The sequence below is a fragment of the Triturus cristatus genome, chromosome 12 (genome assembly GCF_964204655.1).
Source record: "Triturus cristatus chromosome 12, aTriCri1.1, whole genome shotgun sequence".
NCBI classification, from domain to species: domain Eukaryota; kingdom Metazoa; phylum Chordata; class Amphibia; order Caudata; family Salamandridae; genus Triturus; species Triturus cristatus.
This window is the reverse complement of record NC_140595.1, coordinates 74,943,597-74,963,778: the sequence shown is the minus strand read 5'-3', so window position 1 is coordinate 74,963,778 and position 20,182 is coordinate 74,943,597. Positions and strand designations below refer to the sequence as shown.

General features: G+C 43.5%; 1 protein-coding gene across 1 annotated transcript in view; it reads left to right on the top strand.

Moving 5' to 3' along the window:
• Window positions 1–3,212: 3,212 nt before the first annotated feature.
• POLE4 (DNA polymerase epsilon 4, accessory subunit) overlaps window positions 3,213–20,182 on the top strand; it is a 29,573-nt gene continuing 12,603 nt past the window's right edge. Inside the window, exons 1-2 of the mRNA XM_085638183.1 lie at window positions 3,213–3,580; window positions 18,215–18,299. Coding sequence (XP_085494309.1) covers window positions 3,407–3,580; window positions 18,215–18,299 — 259 coding nt within the window. The 5' untranslated portion in view covers window positions 3,213–3,406. The remainder of the gene's footprint in view (window positions 3,581–18,214; window positions 18,300–20,182) is intronic.

The following is a 20,182-nucleotide window of genomic DNA, read 5'->3' as shown; positions in this document are numbered from 1 at the left end:
CCCGTCAGGTGACAGGAGTCGTGGGCTTCAGGCCTACGCGGCCTCGGCAAGACGTCACGGCCTAACGAGGCCTTCCCTGCTTTCCGGCGGCCTTCTCCGCCCTGGGGGCCGCGTTACCTCGGCTGCGACGGCAGCGACGGGGCCCCGGGCTTCTCCACGGGCCCCGGTGATGGCAGGGGACAATCTCACGGCGGTGAGCTATTTCTTTTTGGGTTCCCCGACGGGGGTGGCAGAAATTAAGGGCTGGCGTGTAGCTGGGGGGGAAGCGATTCGTTCAGCGCCCAGCACCCCCTTTCTCTCACAGTGACGCCCCAGCTCGGGGCAGGTAGGTGGAGAGGTGGCAGGCCACACGCTTGTGGCAGAACAAGCTAGGGAGGGGCCCAGGTTAAGTCAGGGAGCGCAGGAGTGGCACAGCGCAGGTACCTGGTCGATCCCCCAGCAGTTCTTTGGTAAGTTTCTGTGATGAGTTTCTGTTGCAAGTTTCTGTGGTCCTTTTGGCGCTTGTTGGATCTGGCGCCCTTAGTAGTTTTGTTCCTTGGGGAGTGGGTAGATTGAGTTGGTGACTGAAGGGAGTTCCCAGTCAGGCTTGGTAGGTTGTCCCTGGGTTCCCCTCCCGCTGGGCCAGATCAGTGGGCTAGTTCAGGATCCCTCACTCAACTTAAAAGGCAGCACCTAAGCCCTGTCACTTTCAGTGGCATAGGTCCCTGACTAGGCCCTACCGCCTAAAACTCCTGTGTAGGTTCCCCCAGGTCTGCGTCGCCCCAACTGACTAAAAATGTTCCCTCCTTTCCTTAAGTATCCCTAGGTCAGGTGACCACCCTCTAAGGCGGCAAAAGCAAAACCCCACCCTTCTTCTAGAAGGTTCCAGCAAGTTCCAGGTGCTTCCCCACTCTAGCTATAGGACAAAAAGGCGGGCTGGTGTCGCAACATTGTTGTAGGGTCCCAGCCAGCTCCTGGCAACTAGGGTGCTACTAAAAAGGCCACTCCGCAGTAGCAGGGGCCTGTGCAGCCATCTTGGGGGAAGAGAGCACCTGCACCTTAACACTGATTAGCAGTGAAAAGGCGCTCGGAGACCTAAGGCCAACGAAAAAGAGGGTGGAAAAAATGAGGCAAGGGCAAAAATACAGGGAAAGACCACCCTAGGGCTGACAGGTCTAACAATGTTACTCTAAATATAATAAGACTCTAGGCAACATTCGTGGTATGCATGGCAACTGACACCTCTTAGTTCACAAATGGCATTGTTGTCGGGCGGGAGGAGCGGCAGTGTTTTAACTCATGCTTAAAACGAGCACTGTTAATAACTTCCTCTCAATTCAGTGCTATAATCTTGTGTACTGAGATGACGCGCTAAAGAAATGCACTTTTTTTAATTCTGAAGAGACATTATCGCACATTTACATCATGTTTACTGTATGATTAACATGCCGATCATTATCACGACTCGCCCACTGGCTCGTATACGCTTGGCTCGTCTCCGGCTGGCTCTACCTTTTAATTAATATATTGGCTCATGCACCTCTAACAAAGAGAGATAAATGGATACATGACAGTGAGCCCGGTAGATGGTAGAGAAATAGACTGGTGCAGACAAACAGACAAAGTCAGTCTCCATTACCTCAAGTCAAAATCATCACTTTCAGTAACCTGGAAATCTGCCGGCAACTCCCGCATGCCCCTACCTCATCCCCCTCACCTATTCTTAGCAGAAGCGGCAGATTCTGAGCTGTGCCCTGCTGGTGCAGAGGAGCACGGCAGAGCCTGTAGAAGTGCTGGGATCCCTAGCCTCTCCGGGCGGGCACCTAAGCCTTCCGGGTGCCTTTACACTCAGGATAAATGAATACATTTTGTTCTGTGCTTTAGTCGCCCCTCTGTGAGCACTATCTGGTAGATGAAGCTCTGTGTTAATAATCACATTCAGAGAGGTGGTTGTGTACAAACAAGAGCCACAATACCGTACGTTTTGAACGTGTAGTTAAATACCTGCTCATCGAGTCCCTCATTGGCTGATCATTCCATGGCACTACCAAAATTACATTTGCTCAACTGTAAAACACTACCTTCTATGGGCCATTTAACAATTTGGGGCTTTGAGGTTAGGTAACCTACTTTAGATGCTGTGTAAAAGAGTAAATACAAAAATTAATGCAATGAAACTAAGCAACCAGTACTGTCTAAAACACTGTAAAAACTGACACGGATTCTGGCATTTTGTTTAGTTATTGTCGTGGATGCGAGTAAAGTACTCTTAATGAAATCTGCACACTTTTAACCAATAGCACCGGGCGACCTTTGACAAGTAGGCAGTGAATACATTTTCATGTACCCCCAAAGCCCCCTGCCCCCGCCCCCTTGGCAAACTTCATTACCTCCCAGTGTTTGGGGAATAACCAAGACGCAGGAGAGTGAGTCAAATAGTCTAAAAAATGAAAGAGAAGCCGGGATTCGGATTCACATGCTCCGATGCCGGCCGCGTTGGTTAGTCTGTAAGCACTACTTTTATTAATGAGTTTCGCATTAGTAAAGCACCACGGTGTGCATGTGTGGTGACACTTCACCCATGCGGTACGTGCCAAGCAATTATTGACACAATCCACACTCTGCTTCTTTTTCAATATATTTTTTTACTTAGTGCAGGGCCTTTCCAAGGGATTTTGCACAGTACATACATTCACTCCAAAAATAAAACGTGTAGGTAAAAAACATTGCCATTTACAATGTCAATAGCTCTAACTCACAAATGCGAGAACTATTTGCATTGCAAATGCTTGTTTCACTCGTTTTCTGAATCGTGCCTAAAGTCCTTGCAGGTAATAAACAGTAACAACAGACATGCACTGTTAACTCGGCAGCTGGATCCGTTTATAAATGGGAAACATTTTGAAACGAGTGAATTTCTAATATGTTCAGGCCCACCATGGGTTGGCACTTAGCAATATAAAATGATTTCTAATTTTATTTAACAAAATTGTGATCACTAAGCCTTTTTGTAACATTTAGAAAGCGTCTTGAATTATGATTTAAATATACCGTAGGGTTAGTATTTATTTTCTGGATTAATCGTGTATTCGTACAAATAACCATATTTTAAAGCAGTTTGTATTAATATAGTTTTCAGGCAGTGCGCTCTTTCTCCTTGAGTCAAAGCACCATTTCAAGATGTCCGCCGTATTAACGAAAGTTCTTTCTCGCTTCCGGTTGGACTACGGATTGCTGGAAGGCGGGAGAACTAGAGCAGCTTTCGTTGAGAACCATGCATTTACACGTTCTGTTGTATTAGCTGTTATGCTAACCAAGCTGCTTCACATTTGAGGAGCACGCTAAGTATGAATTGTCGCATGCGTTGATATTTGCTCTAACTGCTTTCTATTCTCTGCTCGCTCCCCGTGTTCACATCCTTTGGTCCATGGCAGGGTTGGTGCCCGAAGGCGCTGGCACTCAGCCCCTCCCGGAGGAGCCCACACCTGCAGCCGCCCGCCAGGTCCGACTGCCCATGTCCCGAGTCAAGACTCTGATGAAGGCCGATCCGGACGTGACTCTGGCTAGCCAGGAGGCCGTGCTGCTGACCGCCCGGGCCACGGTGAGGGCGAGATGGGGTTCCGTCCATGGAGAGGAATAGATGGGGCTGGGAGTGGAGTCAGGAAAGAGGTGTGACAGTGTCGTATGCACAGTCCGGGCAGGTTTCCCGGGTAGGACATCTGAATGTAGTGAGAAATGTTTTAAATGGACAAGTAGTGCCCACTACTGAGTACCTGCACTTCTTTAATTTGAAAAGTAGAGCACCTGCACTGTACAGTATTGATGCAATACTTTTAATGGTAGGGTACCAGCAGTCTTCAGTAACTCCCAGGTACTCTAGCTACTAAGTACCTTACCCCCTACTATTCTTCTATTTAAAGCACTGGTTATGATCAACCTAGGGGTTAAGAACAACGACTTAACCAGTATTCCCATATTTGAACTGTGTAACCCTCCTGTTATTGATATTCACCATCCTTAAACGGGGCACGTATCATAAAGTTCACTAGGATCACCCCCATTGCAAACGTGTATCACCCCCCCTAAAATGGTGTATGCTATGTTAATGAGCTCACTCTCTTAAGTATCAGGCATCTGCTCTATTCACAAGATATTTAGTTGCCAGGTATGGAACCATCAGTGCTTTAAATTAGTGGTGTGAGAATTTCACATACTTTGCTTTCTTGAATGTTTTGCAAAATTACGCAAAATGCAAATCTGTCATTTTGCTCAATATTTTACTGCAACATGCCTCCTTGTGTCAATTTTTTTGCTTGAAGGCACATTTAAACAAAGCAGCACAAACAACAGCCATTAACTTTTTGTTCCGTGCAATGGCGTGTAATAAAACAATGTGGCGTAATGATGAAATGTTGGAAATTTCCTGAAAAAAGCGTAATGAAAAATACTATAAATTACTGTAGTAAAATCAGTTTGAGCCATTTGATTAGCCTATGTTAGACATTTATAGCTGTTGGCATAAATGGACGTTTTGATGCGATGAGTATAAAAGGCTAATGAACCCATAGCTGACTGATCAAGACATCTGGTTATGAACTGTATAACTGTTGATGATTTATTTTATATGTCCTTATTTTGCTCTTGCAGTAGAAAATGTCCAATATTGCTTTATTAAGAAAAGAAACCTGGTCAAAGGTGGCACTGTGGACGGGCTGGTTTCCTGCGATCTTTTATAATTTGAGGAGTTCACTTCAGTTGCACAGGGATGTTTTGTTTTTAATTTAAGCAAAAGGAACATATGATGGTCGGAATGCTGAGCAATGCAAACATTCACCCCCCAGTCACAAAGATCTGGGTTTAATCCATCGTTCTTTTGCTCACCATGCACCCCAGTTTGGACCCAGCCACATGCAAATCAGTCTTGACCCTGTTTCTCATGGAAACAGTCCAACCCGAACTTCCAAGCCAGGTTGACCCTGGAGTCAAGCTAGCCTGGCTGATGCCTGAAACCGGTACCAGGATACTTGTTTCCAGTCCAGGGAGGGGAACAGATCTCTGTACTGGGGTGAATGTTTGACATTGTGCAGCATTCTGCCATCAGTTTTTCTTTTTGCATTTGTCACCCCGAGTGGGACGGGTATGCCCAGACGTGGGGCCTGTGCTCTCCATGCCACTGGACTCGAGCTAGCCTGGCTGATGAGTGGTGATGCCCCGAAACCGGTTCAAGGAAGCTTGTTTCCAGTCCAGGGAGGACCTGGCCTGGCAGTTCGGGCTGGACTGTTGCCATGGGGAACAGAGTCAACACTGGTTTGCTTATGGCTGAGTCTGAACTGGAATGGCATGGGGAGCAAAAAAACATGGATTTAGGCCCAGAATTCTGTACGGGGTGAATGTTTGACATTGTGCAGCATTCTGTCCATCAGTTCTTTTTGTTTTTAATTTAAAACATAACATACCCAAGCGCCTAGCTGGTAATTGGTCCTATATAATATTGTAGAAAATATTTCAATATAACAACAAAGATGTATCATGAGCAATACTAATGGCTAAGGTGGGAAGGTATGGTGTGTTGATTGTTGAGTGCACAGTGTTAATAGACAGTTGCAGTCGATTACAGGTAGGGAAGGTTGTGGCTAATGAAGCAGAAGAGTTAATGGATCAGGTGGAGGAAAACAGTGTTGTTGACAGCTGAGACGCAAAGTAGTTTTTTTATAAGGTTAGATTTCAGTTGTGAAGGAAATTGTATTGGAAATGGTGACAGTTGAACTGTAGGTCATAACAAAAATAACCAGCAGAACATGTGGAAGGCATAAAATGATGGCAGAAGGTGAGAAGAAGTGTCCATGGATGATATAAGAAGCAGTGGGTTTTTGTTGCTAATTTAGAGTGCTCTTCTACCCGAGCACCCAGTGCCACAATTGCAAAGTAGATATTAAATACATATAATACCTAAATGGATGTAGCCATGCTTCTATGCTATCTGTAATGTAAGCAGGTTGTGCTCAAGAAGGATGGCATTTAGAGGGGATACCAAAAAGAGAAAGCCCTGCCTTAAGTCTTCATCTGTTTCACTTATGGAATCGGAATAAGGCTTCGATCATGAGATCCTCATTGCTATTTGAAACAGTATCCGTAAATCGATAAAGGCCTTTTCCTTCCAACGTGCAGACTTCTGTGCACCAAACACATGGACGTAAAGAACACCCTCTGCTTGAAAGGAACTAATGCTTCGAAACAAGTGTGAAAGTGATATTGTTACATTTTGCTAAATCATCGATCATCGTAGTGGCTACATTTTTAACTAATCCTAATTGGTGGAGTAGACCTCATGATAAATCAAAACAGACCGCATTACATTAATCCATGCCTGATAGGCAAAACCTTTAATTATCTGAAATGTATATGAAAAGGATTTTGAAAGGGGTTGTTGTTTCGAAGGAGAGGCTGATGTAATCGGATGATAAGGTGATTGAGGAGGTATTTGACGGACATTTTTCTGAAGTGTGGTAAATTTTAATTACCTAGACTTAATTTATGCGGTAAAATTCAAGAAGAATAACTCAGTAAAAATAAGAGGCAGAATCCGTGGTATTCGAGGGTATAATAGGGAATTTATTCCTTACAAAGGAATGATGATGATGATTCGAACCAGGCAATCGAGTTCCGTCACCACGAAGGTTCAGGAAGGGATCAGCAATACATTATTGACAGGTTATAATATATATAGTCAATGCATTACAGTAAAGACAGATGCAGAAGGCGTAACAGCTGATAAGAATACACATACGTAATAAAAAGGCGTTACAATAGGCGTGCATAGAGGCGTATACTTAGAAACGTCATTAGGATGATGACACATGTGGGTGGATCCATAAGAGAATCCTGCAAAGTCAGCAAAAATACATGGCAGAGATGCGCGCGCAGCCGCATGACGTGTGATTGACGTGTAACTAGAGGGTGAAGGGAACTTGACATTTAGCCCTACATGAGGAGACAGAAGTCTGGGGTGTCAGGACAACCTAGTCCCAAATCATATCTAATATCTTGTGTTTAAGGAACTATATTATCTAGAAGTAAAGGTCTTTTCGGACAGAGTCTATTCTATACTGACTGCTAGTGCGTGTACAAGCGTCTAAGTGTCTACATGAGATGCGAGGGGGCATAGGCCTACCATGGTAACGAGAGTCATGAATTACTTGCACGGAGACAGTAAGGCCGGGCCCTTTGCTCTGCAGCTGGAGGGATGTTTACCTAAGCTACTAGACAGGAATGTATTTCTTGAGGAGCGGAGCAGATAACTTGAAGGCTGAATACAGTTTTGGCAGGCAACAGGCCGGGCTAGGCACTGTTAGCCGCGCAGGAAGTAAGACAAAGTTCATGGATACAGATGCAGGTCCAGGCTGGAGCATTCAGAGGCAGAAGCAGGAAAAGCTCAATGGCAGAATTCAGGGCCTACCTTGCCAGAGCTGAATGGCAGAATTCAGGGCCTACCTTGCCAGAGCTGGAAAACGTGAAAAGTATACCATATAAAGACGGTGGCAAGGCATACTTAGGAACGGAATATCTGACCCATTCATGGTAGATCTGAAAGAGGACATATTAACGTTGGACACAATTGTATTTGCGTCTTCATAGCTTGAAGTGGAGGGAACATACATGTACTTGTAGCATATACATGGAGCCGTTGGGGTCTTAGATAGGGGACACAATTGACCATAAAAATTCATATTTCCTCATTCCCTCCTTGTCCCCTACGGACCCTTCATGAAATATCGATCTTCAGGAATCCATCAATCTGTTCATGTAACATCATTTGCTCTTCTTTCTTCTTCCGGGATCTTGAATGAAAACTTGAACGTGGAATACATGATGTGGCACACAGGCCGCAAATCGCTGGTCCACATTGTAGACACAGGCAACAACTGAATACTATGAGAAGGCCAATACCTAGGAAGGATAGGACCTTCCATCCCCAGGCTGACAACACGCTCCAGAACCAACCGGACCATGTCCAGGTGCCTGGATTCTGATGTATCTGGTTTGCAATCTTGTGAAGACGAGTTATGGCTTTATATACGGATGGCGCGTTTTCTGGGATGAAAACACAGCAACTTGATCCGATGACCCTACAAGCTCCGCCCCTATCAGCTAGGATGACGTCAAGGACAAGACGATTTTGGAGAACAACAATCCGCATCGCAGACTGCTCCTCTGTTAAGTTGCCTAGGGCAGAGGTAGTTTCATTCACTACTGCTTCAAAGGTTCTGGTTAATCTACGTATCAGTTTACTGTTTGAGACAACACCTATGTAAGGAAAGAGACCTTTATTGAAGTCTGTATATTGTTCCCATGCTGTTTCAGTGTAGTCAACAATCGGGATATCTCTCTGGGGTCTATGGTGTACTAGATTGGTATTTCTATGATAATCAGGAGGGGCTAGGAAAACAGGTGGCAGAAGGAATGCAATGTAACAGGTACCATCCCAATCTAGAGGTAGACGTATATATGCGGTATGACCACATATGAAGTAGGAATGACGGGAAGCTCTAAATGTAGACTTGCCTTTATCACTGAATTCGATCACAGTAGTACATTTACTATGACCCAGGTGTACTGAACCATTCTTTCTTACACAGAATTCACCTTTGACTGGTAATACGGACATAGCAGGCAAGACTAGTGTAGCTTCAGATTCAACATTCAGAATCATGAGGTTAAGTGTAAAATTACCTAATCCATATACTTCATTTTCTAGATCAGTTCCTGTTCTTTTGGGAAGTCCCTCCTTGTTAGGATAACAGGCTTTAAGCAAAACTAAGTTCAGGTTTCCCCATACCCAGTTGCTCTGGTAAACTACAGTGTTTGAATCTAAAGAGTTAATCAAACTAAACCATGCTCCACAGGAACCATTGTGTGTGAACGGGTACGGAAAGAGAGGCAGAACTCCTTTGTACTTCTGATAGGGAGGGAGTCGGCCACATATCCAACAATTTGTAGCATTGCTGGTCTGATGGGAATGATGTAACATACTAATGAATGTGTTGTTGCGCAGCGCAAATCTATAGGACAACTCATGTGGAGGTAGTTCACTAAAAGAATGTTCGGCAATAACATTGTGAGCACGCTTGAAAATAGGATAGTACATGTGCAACAGTATACTTGCAGCAATAATAAAAAGACTTAGAAAAAACATAATCAACAATGTCACTATACAGTGACTATGAAGTGATTTACAGTATGCATGTTTCTTGAGCTGTTTCTGTCTATTTCTCTCTCTAATTCGGTCTAGAGGATACATGTCAAAGACTTAATTCAACCGATTCACCTTGGAGAGGACTTAAACAATCGAATTGTCTGACTTACTAGACCTTAGTTTCAGTTTATAGTCTTGGGATTCGGTTTTTTCAACCAGGGGGAGTTTTGAATCAGTCTCTGGAAGGGGGCAGGGCTGAGAGTTCAGATCAGACGGTAGTCCATGAAATTTCTTGATATGACTCGAGTGTAACCAACCCTTGCGACCCTCGACCTTCACTGCTGTCCTCGTCGTTAGAAGAACCAGTTTTGGTGTTTGCCAGCGAGGCTCCAACGGGCTCCTCCTGTCGAAGTTTCTGATGAAAACTAGGTCTCCAGGAACCACTTCATGGGGCTTTACCTCGGTGTTGTCGGGGAAGGCTGCAGCTACCTGTGAACGGCAAGATTGTAGTGCAGACATCAAGGAAGCAAGGTAATCTGTCAGCATATTACAATCAACATCAGTGATTTTACGAGGTATAGGCGTCCCCCACATATTTGGTGGCCTACCGAAGACCACCTCGTACGGGGATAGCCCTGTGCGAGAATGTGCTACCATTCTCATGTAAAATAGTGCAACTGGTAAGGCTACTATCCAGTCGACACCTTTCTCTCTACAGATTTTAGAAAGTCGTATTTTCAGGGTCTGATTATGACGTTCCACGAGACCTGCTGCCTCGGGATGTCGGACACAGTGGAATTTCCATTGATAGCCTAACAAGAGTGAAATGTGTTTCATTAGCTCGGATGAGAACGGTTGGCCATTATCTGAGTACACGATACGGGGCAAACCATACCGTGGGAAGAATTCACGAACTAATTGTTTGGCAGTAGTCGGGGCAGTGTAATCTGAGACGGGATACGCCTCTGTCCAACGGGAAAGAGCGCATACAACTACGAGGACATATTTGAATCCTCGACATCGTTCCATCTGGATATAATCCATCTGGAGGACTTCAAAAGGGTGATCGGGAGATTGAAATCCACCCTGCTCTACAGGTACGCCTTTACCTGGATTGAACTGACAACAAATCATACAAGTTCGGACTTTCTGTTTGGCTGCAGCTCGTAAGTGTTTGTTGAACCAAATGTGTTGAATACTGTCTAACATAGCTTTTTCTCCTAGATGTGCTGGACTATGTATTGTGTTAATGATAACTTGAACCATTGAGTCGGGGAGAAACCATATAGATTTTCCCTTCGTTATCCATCCCTGATCTGTTTGGATCCCTCCTAATTCAGTCCATTTCTTTATTTCCTCTGGTGTAGCATGTGTCTGTATGTCAATTACATCAAGGGCGGGATCCCTAACTGTCATGCAGTGTGTCGGCGTCGGAACTATTGTCTTTGTCAAGTCAGTTACATGAGTCCTATTCTGTGCTGTTTGCTTAGCTGTTCGGTCTGCTAGGTCGTTACCCTGGGAAATAATATCGGTGACTTTTGTATGGGCTTTACACTTCATGATAGATATTGAAGTAGGTAGATGTATTGCATCTAACAGAGCTTGAATGAGGGGACCGTGTTGAATGTTGGCACCGTGAGAAGTCAAATAACCTCTCTCTCGCCAAAGGACTCCGAAGTCGTGTACAACTCCGAATGCATAACGTGAATCTGTGTATATGTTAACTTTTCTATTCTTGGCTTGAATACAGGCTTGTGTTAGAGCAATAAGCTCTGCTGCTTGAGCTGATAATGTGTCAATACAATTTGTTTCTATGATTTCGGTGTCTGTCGTGACTGCATAAGCGGCCACTAACTCTCCTGTACTTGTTCTCATACATGAACCATCTACATAAAGTGTCAGGTCTGGGTCTGGTAATGGGACATCTGTCAAGTCTTGTCTGGGTTTCGTCGTAATAGTAATGACCTCAATACAATCATGTGCCAATGGGTCTGTTCCACTTAATGGCAAAAGTGTGGCAGGATTTAATGTACTACAACGTCTGATTTCTATGTGTGGCTGAAACAATGTGAGTTCGTAACCTGTCAGTCGTGCTATAGTCAAGTGTTGTGTCTGTGTCCGGTTCAAGAGAACCTCTACTGCATGTGGTACTTGTACTGTCAATTGATGTCCTAATACTATGGAATCGCTTTGTCTGATCGCTAGAGCTGTCGCTGCAACTGATTTCAGGCACGCAGGAAGAGCTTGAGCTACGGGATCTAATGTGCTAGAAAAGTAAGCACATGGCTTGTGTGATCCTGCTTGTTCCTGAGTGAGTACTGACAAAGCAGTACCTTCACGTTCTGTAACAAAGAGTGTAAAAGGCTTACTGTAACATGGTGTCGCTAAAACAGGTGCTTGGCATAAAGCTTTCTTTAAGTCTTCAAAAGCTTGTGTATGTTCTGGAGTCCAAGGGAGGACAGTCGATGTCGCTGCCTCCTGTGTTGTCAACTGAATGAGTGGTTTTGCTAGAAATGCATATTGGGGAATCCACTGCCTGCAGTACGAAGTGAGGCCTATGAAGGCCCGTACCTCCTTTTGTGTCTTGGGTGGTGGCATGTTTACAATTAACTGGATGCGGTCAGGTGTGAGCTGTCTCCCCCCTTTGGACAGCAAGTGCCCTAGGTACACAACTTGCTGGACACAGAATTGCAGCTTCGAAGGGGACACCTTGTGCCCCTTGTCGGCCAGAAAATGTAAAACTGTCAGTGATGCTTTTTCACATTCGGGTTCGCTTCGGGCGGTGATCAGCAGATCATCGACATACTGAAGCAGTGCAGTGTTAACTGGCATGTGGATACTGTCAAGTTGTCTTTTCAGTGCTTGGCTGTAGATGCTAGGACTTTCTGTAAATCCTTGAGGTGCGCGTGCGAATTTAAAACTTCGTCCATTTAAACTAAATCCGAACAAATATTGACTTTCCGGATCGATTGGGACGCTGAAGAAGGCGTTCTTGAGATCAATTACAGTAAAGAACGTTGCCTCTGAATCAATAGCTGTCAGTAATGAAGAGATATCTGGGACCACGGGATATTGTGGTACAATGCATTTATTCAATTCGCGCAGATCAATAACTAATCGATATACTGGGGGTGCTTTTGGATCAGTTCGTTTAAGAATCGGAATAATCGGAGAATTACATACATTGGAGTCGGTTTCTACAACCACTCCTTGTGCAATGAGCTCGTCAATGATTTGCAGTAAAGCCACTACAGCATCTGGAGGTAACTTGTATTGTCGCATTCGTGGCAATACCACTCCTGCTTTGAGTGTAACTCGATATGGTGTAATGTGCATACAACCTACATCAGTGGGGCCTTGTGCCCATAAATGTGCAGGTAGATTCTGTAACCGGTGATCCATGTCTCTTGACACGTAGTGACCTTTAAAGTCACGCAAAAATAGTCGTACTCCGTCCGGAGAACAACATATTATAGCTCCTAGAGCTTTCAGTGTTTTAATACCTAACAAGTTTTCTGGACATGATTTTGTAAGCAATAGATCTGTAGTCCGTGTCAATGGACCGACTGTAAATGCAAGTGGTTGCGATACTTCGTTAATAGTAGGCTTTCCTGAGAAACCAAGGGAAACATTTTGTGAGCCTGAGAGGGGTGCCCCTGGGACTTCGTCGTGACTTATAGTTGTTCTGCTTGCCCCTGTATCAAGTAGAAACTTTCTGTCTTTCCCTAATACTTGACTCTGTACATAAGGACCCTCTTGATCTACAGGAACCTCAATAAGGGGTAAGCCAACTTCCCTCTCTAGGCTATTTCATGTGTAGCGTTGATAATCTGGATAGTCATTTTGTGCATACTGGTACATCTGTTGTGTCGTGTTTTGTGTTGCGGCAATAGGCTGTGGCTGTGGTTGTGGTACGGTCTGTTGTGCAGCTTGCATAGGCTGTACATTCTGAGGTACTTGTTGTTGGATCTGATCCTGTCTAGGCGGACGCGGTCTCTCCTTGGTTTTACCCGTAGAGATATTATGTTTCAGAACTGCACAATCGTTTATATAATGACCTGGCTGTTTACAATAGTTGCATGTCCCTTTAACGGGAACCGCTGAATTACTGGACTGCATCGCACCCTTTTTATGACCGTCAGCTGGAACTGACTGAGCAACGAGCATTTTCATTTTCGTGTCTTTCATACGTCTTTGTTCGTGTTCTTGTTCTTCTCTAATTCTATTCTGGTGATACTGTAACATTTGTAACATCTGTGAAGGAGTGTTAGCTTGCCAAGTGCTCTCAACTTTCAATACTCTGTTTTTAACTTGTGGCAGGGAATTCTCGACTAGTTTTGTTACAAAAAGATGTGGATATGAATCGCTACTTGCTTTCAGGCCGCTATTAATACCAAAACATTTTTCAAATCGGGAATAAAAATCACTAGTGTCTTCATCGGGTTTCTGTTTACAAGCTGAGATTGCTCCCCAGTCTTCCTTTTTCGTAGTTAATAAACGTGGCAATACTTGTACCAATAATCCTGGCAATGCTTTTGTTTTGTCCCCAAGCCCTACGCCTGCAGTTCGGTTATTTTCTTCGGTTTCTAATGCGGTCCAATCAATCTTTTGGTCTCCCACCTCCCACTCTTTTTCTTTGAGTTTCTCGTAAATACCGGCAGGCAATAATACTTTCAATATTTTCATAATGTCAGGATAGGTATAGTCACCCATGAGTAACATGTCCTTTAGTTCACGGTGAAAACCTGCTGGATCTTTGTCATGGCTGGGCACTAATTTTTTCATTTCCAATAGTTCTATTTTAGTTATGGGCGTGTACACAAACACGCGTCTAAACGTATTGTCATCATTTCTAACTGGGTGTACTTCGCGTAAGGGATTCTGTCTGTCTATGTAATACGTTTTTCTCTCCATGGAAGGAGCCGGATCATGTTCTGGACACAAAAAGGCACTATATCTATGTCGGTATTCTAGAATTACTTTAATTAGATCGGTACCTAGACCTCTCCATTTATTCAGGAGTAGTTCTATCAATATATCAGGTAGGGGACCAGGATCGGAGTGTTGGCCTTTATATAATATAAGGAGATGTTGTATCATGTATATACTAGCTAAACGCTGTTCGTCTGGGGCGAGATTCAAAAACGTGTGTGCTAGCGCATCATCACTGTATTTTTCAGAGCTGTCAGCCCATTGTACTGCTGACCTGGCTAATTCTTGTTCATCCATAGAATCGAGCACATGGTACCCTCTTTGTTCTCGAAGTAATTTATCAGTAGCCTGGAATAAGTGTTCAGGGGTCCTTGGATTTGAGATAGCTGTTTGAAAAATTCTGTTACATTCTGGACGTATCGGACGTATTGTTTTATTAAAAGATCTTCCTTTTCCTACATAAGCTATCGTTTGTTTAGCTGGTAATTCTAATTGTCCTGTGTTCATTTCTGACTGTTCCTCCTCCTCTTCCTCTGATTCAGTTTTATCTGCTTCTACTCTTCTTTCATGTATTCGTTCTACTTCTTTTCTGATTTTTCGGCACATGACTTCTATATACTTCTGTTTATCATGTTTTCCGTCTGTTATATTCTGACCCCATCGGGTAAGTACTTGCATTTCCTCCGGATCTACTTCAGGCCTATCTCTGTTTCTGATCAAGCAGTTTATAAAAAAGCGTAACAATAATTTTTGCATGTCTACTTTCTGGTATTCCATGGCCTCGCCAATACTTTCAGGACCTTGCCCTGTTTGGACAAAGCGATATATTTTGTCTAGATGTTCAACCATTCCTGGTAACGTCATTAAATAGTTTGCAGCTCGTCGTAAACGTACTGAAGATAGCAACATTCTGTCGTGTTTACCTGGCACTGGATCATATCTACAATCTGTAAGAGGCTCATTTAATATATTGTCATTAGCTCTTTGGGGTGTACGTTGGTATGCTAAATCCCTATAAGTCAATCTAGTTGTTGGCGGCGGCGTGGAAAAACCTCCTGTCGCACCTCCTGAGGTGCCAAGTCCAAAAGGATTTGTTGGGTGTAGGGTAGAGAGTGTGGGTGCAGGAAGGACTGTAGAAACAGATGGAATGTTTAGAACGTGAGGAGTTTGTTGCTGCGGAGGCGGGTGCAGCTGATCTTGGGGTTGAGCGTCGTTAACAGGTGGTGTGCGTGGCTGCGCACCATTAGCATGTTCGGGGGCTGCATCATCTAAATAGGAAGAAAGGAAAATGTCCTTTGCGGTCTTGGGATGTACTTTAATCGGGAGTAATGGAGGTGGCAGATCTTTTGGTACCTCCAAAGTGGCTTTAGGCAAACCCTCGTCCAGAAGAGGATACATACCATTCATAAGTGTTTCGTTGTCTGTCTACTTGTTCTGTTTTTACTCGGATACCTTCGTCAATTAATATGTTTTCTCGGGCGTTTTCTGAATCTTCCCTACTTTTCTCTTCCTTTCTGAGCGCTTTCTCTGTGCGTCTATGCGATTCTTTACGCCATAGTTCAATGGCATCTTTCTGTGACTGTCTAGCTTTCTTTTTCCATAATACTTCTTCTATTCTCATGATGCAATCTGCATCCCATGTTCCAGCAACGGGCCATCTCTGACTCTCTGCTAAATCCTTGGTGTAGTCCACCCATAGATCAAGATATAATACGGCATCTAGGCCATGTTTATGGTACATAAAGTACCCTGGAGTGTCCCTAGGTGGAATGGGAACAGCTTCCTCGAGTATCCCTTTTCTAGTTTTTATCTGTCTTAATTTTGAAAATAACGGCATCTTGAACCTTGCTACTTAATTCTTACTTTACTCGAACTTGAACACAATTAATTACAATAGACACAATAATGAAGATTGAACAATCACTTATACCACGACATTTAAAACATATCAAAACATTTTAGAACGAACAATAATAATTAGAATAAAACTAGTTAACTGCATAATACTAAATATACTGTATGTACTGCTAAACAGTACAGATACACTGCTAAAACAGTGCAGACCAGGTATGTGTACCCAGACCCGTCTTGACCGGCACAAACTAATGTGCACGTCTAGATGCGTCCCCAGCAACGGTACTCACCGGGAAGCACGGAACGGAAGGCCTCGGAAGTCTGGACTGGACTAGACCAAACTGGACTGGACTCGACTCGTGACTTAGATACTTCGGAACTTCGGAATCTGGTGGGCCTCTGTATACCTCGGATCTTGCTCTCTCAGCTAGGCTCTGGTCGGGATTCTCCGCACTCCTCACCGCCTCGTCTGGGTGTTGATCGCAGCCTCAGTCGCCCCCGTTGGCCTGAGGGAGATACAGGAAATCCTGCGGGTACGCGTAATTGTCCGTCCGGCTGTGGCAGGAGACCGGGTCTGCAACGCACCTCCGGCGCGTGGGGTGTGAGAGGTGTCCCTATTCGGGCGCCAATTATGTGGTAAATTTTAATTACCTAGACTTAATTTATGCGGTAAAATTCAAGAAGAATAACTCAGTAAAAATAAGAGGCAGAATCCGTGGTATTCGAGGGTATAATAGGGAATTTATTCCTTAAAAGGAATGATGATGATGATTCGAACCAGGCAATCGAGTTCCGTCACCACGAAGGTTCAGGAAGGGATCAGCAATACATTATTGACAGGTTATAATATATATAGTCAATGCATTACAGTAAAGACAGATGCAGAAGGCGTAACAGCTGATAAGAATACACATACGTAATAAAAAGGCGTTACAATAGGCGTGCATAGAGGCGTATACTTAGAAACGTCATTAGGATGATGACACATGTGGGTGGATCCATAAGAGAATCCTGCAAAGTCAGCAAAAATACATGGCAGAGATGCGCGCGCAGCCGCATGACGTGTGATTGACGTGTAACTAGAGGGTGAAGGGAACTTGACATTTAGCCCTACATGAGGAGACAGAAGTCTGGGGTGTCAGGACAACCTAGTCCCAAATCATATCTAATATCTTGTGTTTAAGGAACTATATTATCTAGAAGTAAAGGTCTTTTCGGACAGAGTCTATTCTATACTGACTGCTAGTGCGTGTACAAGCGTCTAAGTGTCTACATGAGATGCGAGGGGGCATAGGCCTACCATGGTAACGAGAGTCATGAATTACTTGCACGGAGACAGTAAGGCCAGGCCCTTTGCTCTGCAGCTGGAGGGATGTTTACCTAAGCTACTAGACAGGAATGTATTTCTTGAGGAGCGGAGCAGATAACTTGAAGGCTGAATACAGTTTTGGCAGGCAACAGGCCGGGCTAGGCACCGTTAGCCGCGCAGGAAGTAAGACAAAGTTCATGGATACAGATGCAGGTCCAGGCTGGAGCATTCAGAGGCAGAAGCAGGAAAAGCTCAATGGCAGAATTCAGGGCCTACCTTGCCAGAGCTGAATGGCAGAATTCAGGGCCTACCTTGCCAGAGCTGGAAAACGTGAAAAGTATACCATATAAAGACGGTGGCAAGGCATACTTAGGAACGGAATATCTGACCCATTCATGGTAGATCTGAAAGAGGACATATTAACGTTGGACACAATTGTATTTGCGTCTTCATAGCTTGAAGTGGAGGGAACATACATGTACTTGTAGCATATACATGGAGCCGTTGGGGTCTTAGATAGGGGACACAATTGACCATAAAAATTCATATTTCCTCAGAAGGATAGGGAGGGTTGCCTACAATGACAGGGGGTGGTGGTAATTTAGTTAGGCGGTGGTGGATGGGCAGAGGCATTTGAGAGAATGTAGTGGAGATGATTAGAATATGGAGGGGTGCTGTGGCCCTTAAATCTATCATCCGAAGCCATAACATGATGTGAATGCAAAATACTAATGGATCACTGGAGCATCTTTAATATGGGGTGCTGCTTCAAACATCTTGTAAGACTATGTTTTGTGTGTCTGTAGCAATAAAGTTGTGCAAAACTGCTTGAGCCAAATTTCACTAAATGCAATTCATAGGGTGCTTGACTTTGAAATACTGATTGTGATTATAATTTGTTGGCAATTATGTTTATCAAAATGTATTGATCTTTATCTCTGTGTCAGGAGTTATTTGTGGAAACTATTGCGAAAGATGCCTATATATATGCTCAACGGGGAAAGAGGAAAACTCTGCAGAGAAAAGACCTGGGTATGTGTAGAATGTTTATTTTATATATACATTAACTATTGTCAGAATCCTAATCTGTGTGTTATTTCAAGCGCCAACAAAAAGTGAATGTTTTTTTTACATTTGTAATGTTAGATGATTTGAAAGACAACTTAACCTCTTTGACCCTCTTCTACTAAGATTGTCTGCTCTCATAGTTATCCTTTGAAAATCTCGAAAATTGTATAATAGTGAGATTTTCACTCTCCTGTGAAAATCCTATACATGGAGTGGACAGTGCCAAGGTCTCCTTTAACAGTACCAAAGAAGACTCCGCTACTCATAAATGGTTATCTTACAGAAATCAACAATGATGAAGGGTAATGCATTTTAAAAATGTAAAGATGCAGCAGTGAAATTTAAATGTTGCCAGATTGTGATATTAAATATTTTTCATACATGGATACTGTGGGGAAACGTAGACATGAGTTTGCTCTTTTTACTGTAAGTCTCCCCGGATATAGTTAGGAAAACCATTTTTCGATGGTTGTTAATCTGGGTAAAATCCTGAAGCTTTGGTCACTCAGAATCTCTATAATTGGTTGTTTCTGCTCCTCATGAGTTCATTGACAGTGTTTAACCAGTAAGCTACCATAGAAATTCCAAACTTGCAGTTATTCATAAGCTGTTGGAGGAGATTGTTTAGAAATATTTCAAGGCACATGGCCAAGAATCAGTAAACGTTTAGGATTCCGTTTGGAAAATAATCTATAGTGGTTGACGTCAAGATAGGTGAGAGAGCCATTTCTCCTTGTATCACTGGATTTGCTGACCACCGCCAATGTGGTTAATTGCAGCTTCTTCCTAGGTTTCTGTCTTTTGTAAAACTGGAGGGCAGTGCCAACTCTCCCAAAGACTGGATGAATCGATTTATAACAGGAAAAAGCACGTAATTTGATCAGTGTCAGTTTTTTTCTGTCAGGTGAACCTGACATTGTTCATGAGGGTTTGTATTATATCTATCAGATTTTAATCTTTATCTGTGGCTTGCTGGTTAGTTAAATGGAGTTAGCCAGGTTTCCAAATGATTGTGGGTGACAACTCAACTCAGTGACGAAGGGGCTAGATAACAAAATGCTTTCTGTCTGCGAGGGATTTGGGCATGAAGTATTGTAACCTTAAACATACCTCAAAAGGGGATGGCATTTTGAGTTATGGATGTGGGAAATCTCACAAATGAACAGTGCTAATGTGGCCTTTGATTTTGTGGAGTGCCTTCGAGGTTTAAAGCATCTTAGCTTTTTTTGGTGAATTTGACTTATTGCCAAATTGACACATCTGGTCAAAGATGCAACTTTAAACTCCTGCAACTCCAAAATATCTTGGTGTTTCTTGTCATCCGTGTAAGATTCTCCGTGATTTGGACTATCATCTTTATTAGGTTTAATGATCGTAAGTTGGTTTACGATGGTTGCCATCCTCTGACAATTTTGTGAAACACAGAAAACAGTATAATATAGAACTTGGGTATCGGGGTTTCCCTAAAACTGGTTAAGTGCATTAGCTTCTTGTGTGACAGAGGGTACAATTAAAGGTCTTAGTAATGCTCTGCAAGCCAGTAAAGAACTACAATGCCTGAGGCAGATTTTACATAGACAACAGTAATGTTGCAGGATTAAATTAGCAGTGGCCTCCTGGATTGGCTCTCTTCAAGTAAAGAATGCGCGGGTGGGTAGGATTTTCCAAAGATTTTTTGAAACCAGACTTTGGAAAAACGTGTCATTAGAACCCATAGAAGAACCAGACTTGGGACAATTCTATGAATCCCTGAAGACTCACTTGTTTGAGTTTGTTTCAGTCTACTGGCTTCTAAAGACTTTCGATAAGCTACCACTGAAACTCGCTCATCACGACATCAATCTCCA